This window comes from Heptranchias perlo, chromosome 2 (genome assembly GCF_035084215.1).
Source record: "Heptranchias perlo isolate sHepPer1 chromosome 2, sHepPer1.hap1, whole genome shotgun sequence".
Lineage (NCBI taxonomy): Eukaryota > Metazoa > Chordata > Chondrichthyes > Hexanchiformes > Hexanchidae > Heptranchias > Heptranchias perlo.
Genome location: NC_090326.1, coordinates 118,505,193 through 118,518,619, shown reverse-complemented (window position 1 = coordinate 118,518,619; position 13,427 = coordinate 118,505,193). Strand labels below are relative to the sequence as shown.

General features: G+C 41.1%; 1 protein-coding gene across 4 annotated transcripts in view; it reads left to right on the top strand.

Annotated features, from left to right (window-relative positions):
• Nucleotides 1-13,427, top strand: part of ankib1a (ankyrin repeat and IBR domain containing 1a) — an 89,834-nt gene that overhangs the window by 17,566 nt on the left and 58,841 nt on the right. For all 4 annotated transcript variants that reach the window (XM_068006410.1, XM_068006418.1, XM_068006429.1 and 1 more), the window contains exons 4-5: nucleotides 8,420-8,720; nucleotides 11,382-11,564. In XM_068006410.1, the coding sequence (XP_067862511.1) occupies nucleotides 8,420-8,720; nucleotides 11,382-11,564 (484 nt within the window). The remainder of the gene's footprint in view (nucleotides 1-8,419; nucleotides 8,721-11,381; nucleotides 11,565-13,427) is intronic.

The window sequence follows — 13,427 nt, the reverse complement described above, 5'->3', positions numbered from 1 at the left end:
ACAGGGATGACGTAAAAAAGGAAATAAGGAAAGCAAAGAAAGGGTATGAAAAAATATTAGCTAGTAAGATTAAAGAAAACCCAAAGATGTTTTATCAGTACATTAAGAACAAGAGGATAGCTAAGGAAAATGTGGGACCTATCAGGGATGATGAGGGTAACTTGTGTGTAGAAGCAGAGGATGTGGGTAGGGTTTTAAATGAATATTTTGTCTCCGTGTTCACAAAGGAAAGGGATGATCCAGACGTATTGGTTAAAGAGGAGAGGTGTGAAATATTGGGTAAGGTAAACATAACGAGAGGAAGTACTAGAGGGACTGGAATCCTTGAAAGTTGATAAGTCACCAGGGCTGGATGGATTGTATCCTAGGCTATTGCAGGAAGCCAGGGAGGAAATAGCGGTTGCTCTGAGGATCATTTTCCAATCCTCACTAGATACAGGGTAGGTACCGGAGGACTGCAAGACTACAAACATAGTACCATTGTTTAAAAAGGACATGAGGGTAGGGCCGAACAATTACAGGCCGGTCAGTCTTACCTCGGTGGTGGGCAAACTATTAGAATCAATACTGAGAGATAGGATAAACTGTCACTTGGAAAGGCATGGTTTAATCAGGGATAGTCAGCATGGATTTGTTCAGGAAAGGTCATGCCTTACAAATCTGATTGAATTCTCTGAGGAAGTAACAAGGAGGATTGATGAGGGTAGTGCAGTGGATGATGTCCACATGGATTTTAGTAAGGCATTTGACAAGGTCCCACATGGCAGACTGGTCAGAAAGGTAAAAGCCCATGGGATACAGGGAAATCTGGCAAATTGGATCCAAAATTGGCTCAGTAACAGGAAACAAAGGGTAAAAGTCAATGGATGTTTTTGCGAATGGAAATCAGTTTCCAGTGATGTGCCATAGGGCTCAGTGTTGGGTCCATTGCTGTTTGTGGTATATATTAATGATTTGGACTTGAATGTAGAGGGCATGATTGGCAAATTTGCAGACGACACAAAAATTGGCCGTGTAGTTGATAGTGACGAGGATAGCTGTAGATTCCAAGAAGATATCAGTGGGTTGGTGGACTGGGCAGAAAAGCGGCAAATGGAGTTCAATCTGGAGAAGTGTGAAGTAATGCACTTAGGGAGGGCAAACAGTAAAAGGGAATACGCAGTAAACTGGAATATATTGAGAGGGGTAGAGGAAATGAGAGACATTGGAGTGCGTGTGCACAGGTCCCTGAAGGTGGCATTACATGTAGATAAGGTTGTGAAGAAGGCATACGGAAATGCTCTCCGTTATTAGCTGAGGTATAGAATGCAAAAGCCGGGATGTAATGATGGAATTGTATAAAACGCTGGTAAGGCCACAGCTGGAGTATTGTATGCAGTTCCGGTCACCACATTACAGGAAGGACGTAATTGCTCTGGAGAGAGTGCAGAGAAGATTTACAAGAATGTTGCCAGGGCTTGAAAATTGCAGCTACGAGGAGAGATTGGATAGGCTGGGGTTGTTTTCCTTGGAGCAGAGGAGGCGGAGGGGAGACTTGATTGAGGTGTACAAAATTATGAGGGGCCTAGATAGAGTAGACAGGAAGTACCTGTTTCCCCTAGTGGAGAGTTCAAGAACTAGAGGACATAGATTTAAGCTGATTGGCTCTTTCAAAAAGTACCTGGACCTGCACCTAAAGTGCTGTAAGCTGCAGGGCTAAGGACCGGATGTTGGAAGGTGGGATTAGAATGGGTACCTGGTTGTTCGTCAATGGGCCGAATGGCCCCCTCCTGTGCTGTATCTTTTCTGTGGTTCTAGGTAGCTGGATGTGAATGCTGATCTCTCATGCCTGCGAATGGTGGTGCTCAGGGTCAGCATGTAGTTAGGGGAGCAGCCAAGAATAGAACCTTGAAGGCCCTCAGAGGTGACCCTGAGGACAGAAAGAGAAGTGACCGCTGGAGATGCACCGGCTGCATTCAGATAGAAAGGAGTGGAATCAAACGAGCAGTTGCTCGGAGTTGGACATTGACGAAGATCACCATATTGAATGCTGCAGAGGGTTGAGGAAGACAACGAGGATCAACATAGCACAAAAACAGTCATGGAGAGTAGTTTATGACTTTGGCTAGGGCTGTCATGGTGCTGTGTACCGAGCGAAAACTTGATTGGGGGATTTAAATAGGAAGTTTTGAGCAAGATGGGCATGAAGTTGTGGGGGAGATGACACGTTGTAGAACCTCAGAGGGAAGGGAGGTTGTTGGAGAGGCCAGAAGGATTGATGGATTTTTTGAGGAGAGGTGTGATGGTGATGTAAAGATGGAGTTGGATGGCGTTTGAGGAAAAGGAATCATTTATAATGTTAACTAGCATGGGAGCCAGGGGGTGCCATTGGGCAGTCGGTTGTTGAGTGGAAAGGAGCTGGGATATATGGAGAAAAAGAGTAAGGAGAGGACTTGGGGTGGGGGGCAGGGTAGGTTGGAAGCGGTTTAGAGCAGGGGCGAGAGGAAGAGGAGGCAGAGGCAGCTGCACGGATGGTTTTAATAATATTAGATGGGTATGTTTGAGCCAAACTCTGCTTGATTGTTCTGTGATTCATAGTGTTTGTGTGCTGTTTTTTGAAAAGCGTGGTGATTTGTGTTAAATCAGGGTCCTTTAACAATTGTAACTGCAAATTGATTTCATAAAGGTTCTGTTTTCTTCACTAAATATCAAACATTATTAGTTTTACACACCCATATCTCATTTCTTTTTAAGTTCATGAGTCTGTAAAGGGGGAGTGATTGTTGGTAATCAGAACATATTGATCTGCTTTTGGGATAACTCTGGAAATTATTTGAATAAATTACAGTAAAGCTCATTCGTTGAAGACCTAATGGGACAGAATTTACATAAGAAATAGGAGCAGGAGTATACCATATGGCCCCTCGAGCCTGCTTCGCCATTCAATAAGATCCCCATATCCCTAGAGTCCAAAAATCTTGTGTCTCTCGGCCTTGAATATACTCAACGACTGAGCATCCACAGTCCTCTGGGGTAAAAAAATTCCAAAGATTCACAACCCTATGAGTGAAGAAATGCCTCCTCATCTCCGTGTTAAATTGCCGACCCCTTATCCTGAGACTATGCCTCCTAGTTCTAGACTCTCCAGCCATGGGAATCCTCCTCTCAGCATCTACCCTGTCAAGCCCCCTCAGAATCTTGTATGTTTCAATGAGATCACCTCTTGTTCTTCTGAACTCTGGAGTATAGGCCCATTCTACTCAATCTCGCCTCATAGGAGAACCCTCTCACCTCAGGAATCAATCTAGTGAACCTTTGTTGCATTGCCCTCTAAGGCAAGTATATCCTTCTGTAGATAAGACTACCAAAACTGTACACAGTACTCCAGGTGAGGTCTCACCAAAGCTCTGTACAATTGTAGTAAGACTTCCTTACTCTAATACTTCAACCCCCTTGCAATAAAGGCCAACATTCCATTAGCCTTCCTAATTGCTTGCTATACCTGCATGCCAACTTTTTGTGTTGGACACCCAAACCTCTCATAACACCAACATTTGCGTCCTCCTCACAGCTTACTTTCCCACCAAGCTTTGTATTGTCAGCAAATTTGGATACATTGCATTTGGTCCCTTCATCTAAGTCATTAATATAGACTGTCAAAATAATGGTGAGGCTAACGGCACTCAGTTACTTATGCGCAAATGGCACAGCAACTTCAGGCGAGTGCAGATACGTGGTTAAACATGAAAATCCGGAAGTTGCTGTCTGAGGTGTGTTGTTCTGCCGTTAGCTTCCCGAAAACGGTATCTCTCTGTCTGACTCACAATTCAAATGCATTGAACGGTATGGAGTTCCTGTACTTGCATGGTAGATACGAACTAAGCATGCCACAAAGTTAGGGCTTGTCCATTTCAGTCTAAGTACCCTTTTTAATGGCTTAATTACTGCCAAACTATCTCTCTGGCACTGAAATTTAACTATTATAAGTGTGGAGTCTCATTCCTTCAGGTTTTATTTGATGGAGATTTTTTTAAAAATTAAATTAAATTTTTAAAAAACTTTTTCTTTGTCTTTTTTTTCTCTTTCAATCCAATCTTTCGTTCATAGAATCATAGAAGTTACAACATGGAAACAGGCCCTTCGGCCCAACATGTACATGTCGCCCAGTTTATACCACTAAGCTAGTCCCAATTGCCTGCACTTGGCCCATATCCCTCTATTTCTTTTTCTGCACTTGATTTGACATTGAATTCACTATGTTAACTTACACTTCCTGGTTCAGACTCTGCGCTGCTCTTTACAATTCTTCAATCTGAGTGGTTAAGGAGATACAGTTGCTTGCCCTGTTCACACAAGTCCCAGATGCCCTATAGAGGACACCGCACCATTTCAATCTCCCACTTACAGCAACTTGCCGTGCAAAAGCTCATGTAAATTAAACAGGCAAGGGCATGCCGTTCGCCGGGTACGGTAAATTCTGGTCCAATGTCTCTTTATTTGTGGTTTTTATTGGTGGCCCATAGCTGGTCTTGAATCTGATTTATCAAATGGTCACTATAAAATACCAATTGTTCAGTATAATAATTAGCTTCCCTGTGCTTCAATTTCTGAAGCTACCTGCTGCACTATGGCTTCCCTTGGCTCCTATTCTACTTTCATACTTGCTGTTTATGGGCATTATTCCAATTTCTATTCTCAAGTTCCTGAAACCTTGCAGCTGTGGTTTACAGTAACTTTCAGGAGAAGCAGGAGTAAGGAAGGTGCAAATCACTGAAAAGTAAAATTATTTGATTTGGAAGAAACCTGGTCTTAATTGCACTGCACCAAATTGAAATCACTTACTTAATAGATTGCAGAATGAGTGTCAAGAATTTTTTTGTGATGCAGTTAAGAGCAATATTGCTTTGTTTAAAAATTCTTGAATTTATTGCATTAGCAGCTTTAATAGATCGTACTGGAAAGTAACTTTAAGCTACTCATTTTACATATAATCAAACTACTTACTAAACATACAGTATTGAGAAAACTTGTAAATGTACAATAAAGGAGCAATAAAAAATACGATACAAGCTAGTTTAACTGTTGAACCAATCAGTAAGCTGAAAATGAAGTCACCCTGTGTTGGATACTTTATTACAAGAATAACAGCAGTTTGCATTTGAACAGCGCTTTTAATGTCATTGTGTAGAATAAGAGGTCACAGGTTTAAACTAGTAAAACAACAACAATTTGCATTTATATAGCATCTTGAACATAAAACATCCCAAGGCACTCAATGGGCATTATCGGACAAAATTTGGCACTGAGCCACGTAGTTATTAGGAGATAGGGAGGTGTGAGGCCATGGAGGGATTTGAACACAAGGATGAGAATATTTTAAATCGAGGCTTTGCCAGTCCGAAAGCCCACATAGGTCAGCAAGCACAGGGGTGATGGATGAACGGGACTTGGTGCAAGTTAGGATACGGGCTGCAGAGTTTTGGATGAGCTCAAGTTTACGGACGGTGGTAGATAGTTGGCCAACCAGGAGAGCATTGGAGTAGTTGAATCTGGAGGTTACAAAGGCAGCGGCAAATGGGCGATATTATGGAGGTGGAACTAGGCGGTCTTAGTGATGGAGAGGATATGGGGTCAGAAGCTCATCTAGGACGCAGAGGTTGCGAACAGACTGGTTCAGCCTCGGACATTGACCAGGGAGGGGGCTGGAGTTGGTGACTAGGGAACGGAGTTTGTGGTGGGGACTGAAGACAATGGCTTTGGTCTTCCCAAATTTCTGCTCATACAATACTGGATGTCGGACAAGCAGCGTGACAGATCAGTCAGTGGAGGGGTTGAGAGAGGTGGTGAGGTAGAGCTGGATGTCATCAATGTACATATGGAATCGACATGTTTTCGGATGATGCCGCCGAGGGGCAGCGTGTAGATAAGAAATAGAGGGAAAGGGGGCAAGGACAGATCCTTGGGGGACTGCAGAGGTAACTGTGCGGAAGCAGGAAGGTAAGCAAATTTAGAACTGATAGCGGGAAGTTTTTCTCTATATATAGTAATCAGCACATGGAATGGACTCCCAGATGGTGTAGAGAAGGCATTATCCCTGGAATCTTTTAATGTTGTTGTTGGGGGACTTTAGGCTTATTCTGTATGTATCAAACAAGATGGGACTGAATGGCCTTTTCATCTATTGTGACCTTGATGTAGATGTAAATGGAATTTTCAACATGGTAACAAAACCTACTGAAGATGGGTGAAGGCAGCACCCTGTAAATGTGAGATATGCTTGATGGCTCAGCTAATTATGTTAATGATTAGCTGAGCCACACAGACTAGAAATATTCCACATAACTTATATTAGCTTGCTGAAGGTTTTTTCATTCCATTAAATGCTCCCTTTTAGTTTGGTCCAGTTTTATTACCTCAAGTGGGTCTGATGAGCAAAAAAAAACCACGAAAGTATATTTTTATATTTGTGAAACGGCAACTTTTAAATGAGCAGGTATACTTATCACTACACCTTTTGTTGCAGCTCTCTTAAGCTATTGTTTTAACTAACCTTTTTAAGGCTTTAAAAGGAACAGAGTAAATAAGAAAACAATCTTTTTTTAAAAAAAACACTGGTATGACTTAGATTTTATTTTTTGGAATGGATTTTATGTATCTGTCATTCCTAATAGAAAAAAAACTAACTGCATACCAATAACGTTTCTGGTGTGCCTGGCAGATTCTGATCTGAAGTAAAAGTTCACGTTCAACTTTTATTGCACTCTTGGATAAGACACATGAGAAAGCTAGTCAATCCATCTGATAAGGGATCCTTTTCTCAACTCTCGCCTTCGGCATCTTTCTTTCAGCTCTCTCTCTCTTCCTCCCTGTCTCTGCTTTCTTCCTCCCCCACCCCACACCCCTGTTTCTCTTCTTTCACCCCTTTTTTGGCTGTGGAGAAAAATGGGTGATTTTGGAGAGAGAAAGTATTTGGTTCCTGTTTGTCACTTTGCAGGTATTAAGAATTTTAAATGGACACTTTTGAAAAGAATGCAGCACTTTTTCACATTTAGAAGTTTTAATTTAATCTTTATATTTTACTTTTACCATCACCAGTACTATGATTTGCATAAGTGCAGTAACTAAAATCTCCTCAGTTATTTGTGTTTTTAAAGCATAATTCCTACCTGCCTGTTGTTCCAGCGAGGAGCAGCTGGTGATCGTGGGTGTTTTGAATATGACTCTAGCCGGCAGCTATCTAATCAGAAAAAAATAACTTTGGAGCTGATGTTAAGCGAGTATGAGAGTTGATGAAAACATTTGTGCTGACAGTTTTGCACTGCCAATTTTTGTTGCTACAAAAGCCCTCATCAAGATCAGGAATGGATGTCAGTGGCGCTGGGGAATAGAAACGATTTTCCACCTACTATTGAGTCATCCCCAGTCAGCCTTGTGTACAAAATCTCCACAATGGTGCCTCAGCCTTAGCAGAGTATCGTGCATTGTAGGACATTTTCGCTGTTTCCTTCAGCCATAGGAAGCATGCAGCCTGATGTTCAACCACCTCTATTGTACCTTGGTGACGCTGCAAATTTAGTGCCAGTTAGTGCTGAATTAACCTGAAATTTGCACTGTGGCCTCAAGGCCACTCGGAACTGGGTTGAGCCTGCAGCAAACTTTAAAAGCAACAGCCATGATATAGGGGATACTTTAATTCCATCGATCAGGTGGATTGATGGAATGAATGATTTATTTTTGCCACTGGCTTGTATCTAATGGATGAATGAATAACTGGCGAAATTGAGCTGTATAATGATATGAAGCAATAGCTTGCAAAACTATATACTTGACACAGTACTTTTGTTATAGGTGGTAATTTTGCAGGCAAGTACTTTTGATGTGAATTTTTTAGTACTTTAGTTGTCTAGTATTTAACTGCTCTACTGTTTTTTCCTCTTGCAAATGAGCAAAAAGTAATCTTTACAAATCTATTTAATGTGAAGTAGTGTACATTTTGTTGACTTTTTCATTTTTAACCGGTTTAATGAATTTGACATATCATGATCTGGTGTTCACCAACCAAAACTGTCCTGCTTACCAAAACATGTACTTTAGCTGGATAAAATGGCTAAAATAGTAATGAATGCCCTTTGTAGTGACATTGTAAATCGTTACACTTCTTGATCAAGGGATCAGATACAGCAGCTGAAAAAGAACCTAAGATTTAGAGATTACGTTGACGTTTTAATGAGGTGAAAAATGATTTTTCCCAGGTTAATTGTCATGTGAAACTTTCTATCTATGCACAATACTATGTATAGTAATGGTGATAGCTACATGTGCTTATACCGTACCGCACAAAAGTGGGTTTGGCAAAAACTATTCTGATATTAGATTGGCTAGCATAAATGATATGGTGTATTTACTTGGCTTTTAAAATAATTTCTCTTCTGCCAAACAGGATTTTCCTTTTTAACAAAGATGGGAATCCAAACAAGCGGAATGTACATAATGAGACTGCTTTGCATTTGTTGTGTATGGGACCGCATATCATGCTACCTGAAGCAGCCTTGCAGCCCCGCCTTGCACGGCCCAATGAAGACGATGGCAAGAGAGCTGAATGTCTACAGATGATTCTCAAGTGGAAGGGTGCAAGGCTGGATCAAGGCGAGTTCGAGAAGGCTGAAAACAATGCCACTGATAACAAAAAGAGCACACCTTTGCACTATGCTGCTGCATCAGGGATGAAAACATGTGTGGAGGTAATTGCTTCTGGCTGCTAGAGGGTTTAGATATTTGTCTAGTTTGGATACCAATAATAGTTATATGCATGATGTAAAGCAAATAGCCAGGAGGTTAAATGGTTACTCCAGAGTTATATATGCTAATTTTCTTATTTTTTGAGATGGTCAAAAAAATCAATTTAACAAACCCTTATTTAAGTTTTCAAATTCAACATATTTCTAAAAATAGGGCATTGGAAAAAAATTGTAGAAAACCTTGACCAAATGTGTGTTCACATTTTACATTTATATTTTTGTGAAGATAAATTTTTATTATTTAACAAGATATAGTTTTGCTAACTAATTTATATAAAACAAAACTGCTACTACAGTACATTTAAAAACCAAAAGGTGGCACAAAAGTGTAGAGGGAACATAGATTCAATTTTCACACTTTAAAGAGTTGCGATCTTAGCCATACTACTGCCAGAGGGTGGCAAGCAAGGGGCAGATGCCTGCATGCGGAAAGAACAACAAATCTCTGAGACTAACCACAGGGCTACTGCACAGTTGCATGGTTTTCAGCTGCTGGCTCTGGCAGCAAAGATCTAAGAGGTGGTTACCCAAGTACTTCGCCAGCCACAGAAGGTATGTGGCCTGCTGAAACCAGCTTGAGTAAGGAGAAAAGAGGAAAATCTGAGCGGACTATCTTCCAAAAACAGTTGTTTGGAAATTGAGGTTAATCCAACAAGACATGCAAGCATAACTGAAGCTTTTTTCATTTGCAGTGTGCTGTAAATCTGGTGGCCATCTTTTCATCTGTTTCAGTAGCATTGAGTGTCGCAATGACTTTTTTTCTCCATTTTAAATGACGAGTTTAATTTAATGCATTATTGGAATCAAATCTGTTGCAGGGCATGTCTTGAAAAGGCAAAAGTTCGGGCTTACAGTTTAAAAAGCTGCAAAAACAGGAGTTTCGGAATTTGAATTGAATTATTGTTAAAGCAAAGTATGCTGCTTTCAGTCTGCTTTGGTGATATACCTAATATTTTGTATTGTCCATCTGTATTTCTTAATCAGGATAATGGCATGTTATAGTGCCAAAACATCTTTTTGGCTCAAACATTTGTCATATAATCAATGTTTTTTTCTTTTGATTTCTGTTTTAAAATAATATAGATTATTTTATTCTGCACTACATCTGTGAATAAAGCATTAAAAAAACAATCATAGTACCGCTGGCAACAGTGCTGGTGAAAAATTAAGTTGTCACATGGTCATCTGCGTAAAGAACGTACTTCCCAACTGACCGGGCCTGACTGCTCTACAGTGACTAAGCCGTTGATATATTATGTAGGTCACAAATGGAATAGTTTTTGTAGTTACTAAATACATTGTGATCTTTTATGAAAGTGCCAATATTTTCCAATTCTTTCATTTTATCTACCTTGATGAATTTTAATGCTCATTGAGATGAAGGGTACCATGACTGTTCCATGGGCATGTGTTGTACTTGGGGGATTACATAGAAATTACACTACAGAACAAGCCGTTCAGCCCAACCAGTCCTTGTTTGCATTTTTCCTCCACATGAGCAGTAATCCTAATCCCATGAGCCTGCCCTGTTCATACATCCTCCTTTCCTTCAAATGCCTATCTAACCTATGCTTAAATGCTGAGATGGTCTCTGCTTCAATCACCAATTCCTCTGTGTTTTTAAAAAAAAATTAAGTTTCTCTTGCACTCTGTCTTAAAGCTCTTGCATTCTAGACCCTTAATCACTGTAAACAGTCTGGTTCTACCTAATGTAACCTATCCTTTCAACTTCTACAAAATAACCCTATAATCTTCTCTGTCCTAATGAAAATAGCGCCAATTTTTCAAGTTGTCTTTTTGTATTTGTATTTCCTCACACCAGGGAAGAGGTGTTGCACGTGTTTCTTACTTTGTCGGTATTGCTTCAAATTCACTCTTTTAGCAGCTTCAGTATGCACAACACCAAAAAGCAGTAAAATGAAATAACATTTCAAGCAATTTGGCTTGAAACTTGGAAAATGTTCTGCTATGAACAAATCCAATATAGGCTGAAAAATGCAATATTGTAACTTAGTGTAAGTTCCTTATTTAAATGTCACTTTATACATTTACAAACATTAGTGATATCCCCCATTGCTTAGCCCCTCCCCAGCCCACTCATCCATCCATCTCCTTTTCCTTTTCTTTCTCCGCCCGCGCCCCCCCCTCCCCAAATTCAGAAGCTTCTTTCTCCCTAGGTTGTTCTCATGTTCTTGTTCTTCTTTTCCTCATTTTCTCTTCCCCCCCCCCCCCCCCCACAAACCTTTTTCCTTTTTCATTTGCATCACATGATTGGTGAAATTAATTAGAAAGGAGAAGAACATAAATGTTAATATCTGGCTAAAAACAAATGGACAAATGGCTCGTTGGTCATGACATGATAACATGGACAACCAACTGTGTACACAATCACAAGAGATGTTATTGTAAAGATGTATTGATATACTATTTTATCTCTCATTTCAAACATTATCAATAAAATTTCAATCTTAGTGACACTAGGCAGTGCTTTGCCCAGTAGTCCAACTTTTTTTTTAGATTCACTTGAATGTAGATGGTCTGGATTGCTAACCATATTAAAACTTAGACAAAAAGACTTAGCTTTTTATTCTTCCTTGATTTCAGCTTTTAGTTAAGTATGATGCAGACCTGTTTGCAGAAAATGAAAACCGAGACACTCCCTGTGACTGTGCAGAGAAACAGCAGCACAAGGATCTTGCTCTCAATCTTGAGTCACGGATGGTATTTTTACGAGATCCAGAAGCTGAAGAAGTGGAAGCAGAGTATGCGGCTCTGGATAGAAAAGAGGTACAATTTTAGGGGTTTGGTCAAAGAGTTGGGTTTTAAGGGGGATCTTAAAGGAAGATATTGAGGTGGAGAGCAGGTGGGTTCTTGAGGGGAATTCCGGAATGTAGTGTCTTGATGACTGAAGGCCTCCAATGGTGGGGGGAAAAGGATGGGGATTTACTAGAGGTCAGAAGAACAGAGATCCTTGGGGGCTGGTAGGGTTAGAAGAGGTTATAGAGCGAGAGAGAGGCAACACCATCAAAGGACTTGAACACAAGGATGATCATTTTAAATTTGAGGTGTTGGGGGACCAGAAGCCAATGTAGGTCAGTGAAGCCATTATTGTGTTGATGTGGGCCAGAAAGAGAGGGCATGGGGACAATGTGAGAGAAGCTAGAGAGTAATGTGTATTCAGGACTAGGGCAGGAGGAACCTAGGAGGAGGTTTAACTTGGCATGGTGAAGGGGGGTCAGGGGGAAATGGAGGCAGTTGAACAGAGGGTATCAATCTTAGTGACAATTAAGTCCATGAAGCTCCTTGCATTTATTGGAGGTGAGAGTGGGGCAGGCACGGGAGGAGACGACGATTGGTAATGGAGAAAAGAAGCCAGGGGTTACCTTTGCCGTCCAGGTTGACTGGAGCAGTAAGCGGTTTTAGCAAAGAAGAATGTAATCCAGCCAGATCTGGTGATGGACGTCAAAGCCAGTGGTGCACCAGATACACTCTCCTCTGTGTCCCTTGGACTTGAGAGAGTGAAAATTAGACCGTACCAGACCGTACTAGGGGAATGTGGATAAAAGCAATACAAGGAAGTGTATGTGGACATCATAGGAGTAGAGACGCCATCAAAGATGGCAAGGTTGAAGGAGTGGATAGGGATGGGAGAGGTGTGGGGAGGGCAGTGAATTCAGAAGAGAAGCTAAGCGGAGCAGAGATAGGGATTGTAATCATAGAGGATGAGGAGTCGTTCAGTGCAATGGCTGAGGGAGGGAAACTCGGGTTGGAGCTTGGGGGGCAGTAGACAATGAGGACGTGAGAGGCAAGAGGGGTGGAAGAAGGTGAGGTGCTTAAGGGAAGAGAAGGTATTAGAGATGATGGGAAGAGACTGGGGTGTGATTTGATGGTGATGGTCGTCATCTAGTTACTGTCAAAATTGGGGAGAAATTTGATTAACCACCTTTTGGTTCCTAAATTGGGTATAAATATTGGTGCTTTTAAATAGGAGACTGTAGTTATATCTATGTAATCAGCCATGGTAGGATAAACCTGAATTTGCCCTAAAGTTTCCCATTTGTGGTAGATTTTATCAATCATCTCGAAGCTGTAAAATTACGAAGAGGTTTTTTAATATTTCACTGCGATCTAATCTAAGGTGAAACTATCTCTCCCAAGCTTGCACAGTCCCCATGGCAGCCCCACTGTTTCCTCGATCACCAAGGTTGCTTACTTCCGCTTCTGCATTATTGTCCACCTGTTTTCACTTTACCCCACTGCTGCTGAAATCTTCAACCATGCCGTCATCATCTCTGGGCTCCACTTTCCCAATCCATTCCTTGTCAACCTCCCAATCTTCACCTTACACAAAACTCCAACATATCAAGAACTCTGCCGCCCACAGCCTATCATGCACAAAATTACCTTTATCTATTGCCCCTGTTTTCACTGATTTGCTCTGGGTCCCCATCCTTAGTGCAATGTTCCAAATTCTCATTCTTGTCTATAAAATCTTGCTTAGTTTGCCACATCTCACCCCACTTTCGGATGCCTCCTCAAAAACCTACCTCTCACTATACTTTCAGCCACCGTTAGGCTTCCAGTTTCTCTTTCTGGAGCAACTTGGGATGTTTCGCTATTCATAGGTGCTATATAAGTGGAAGTTTGCTT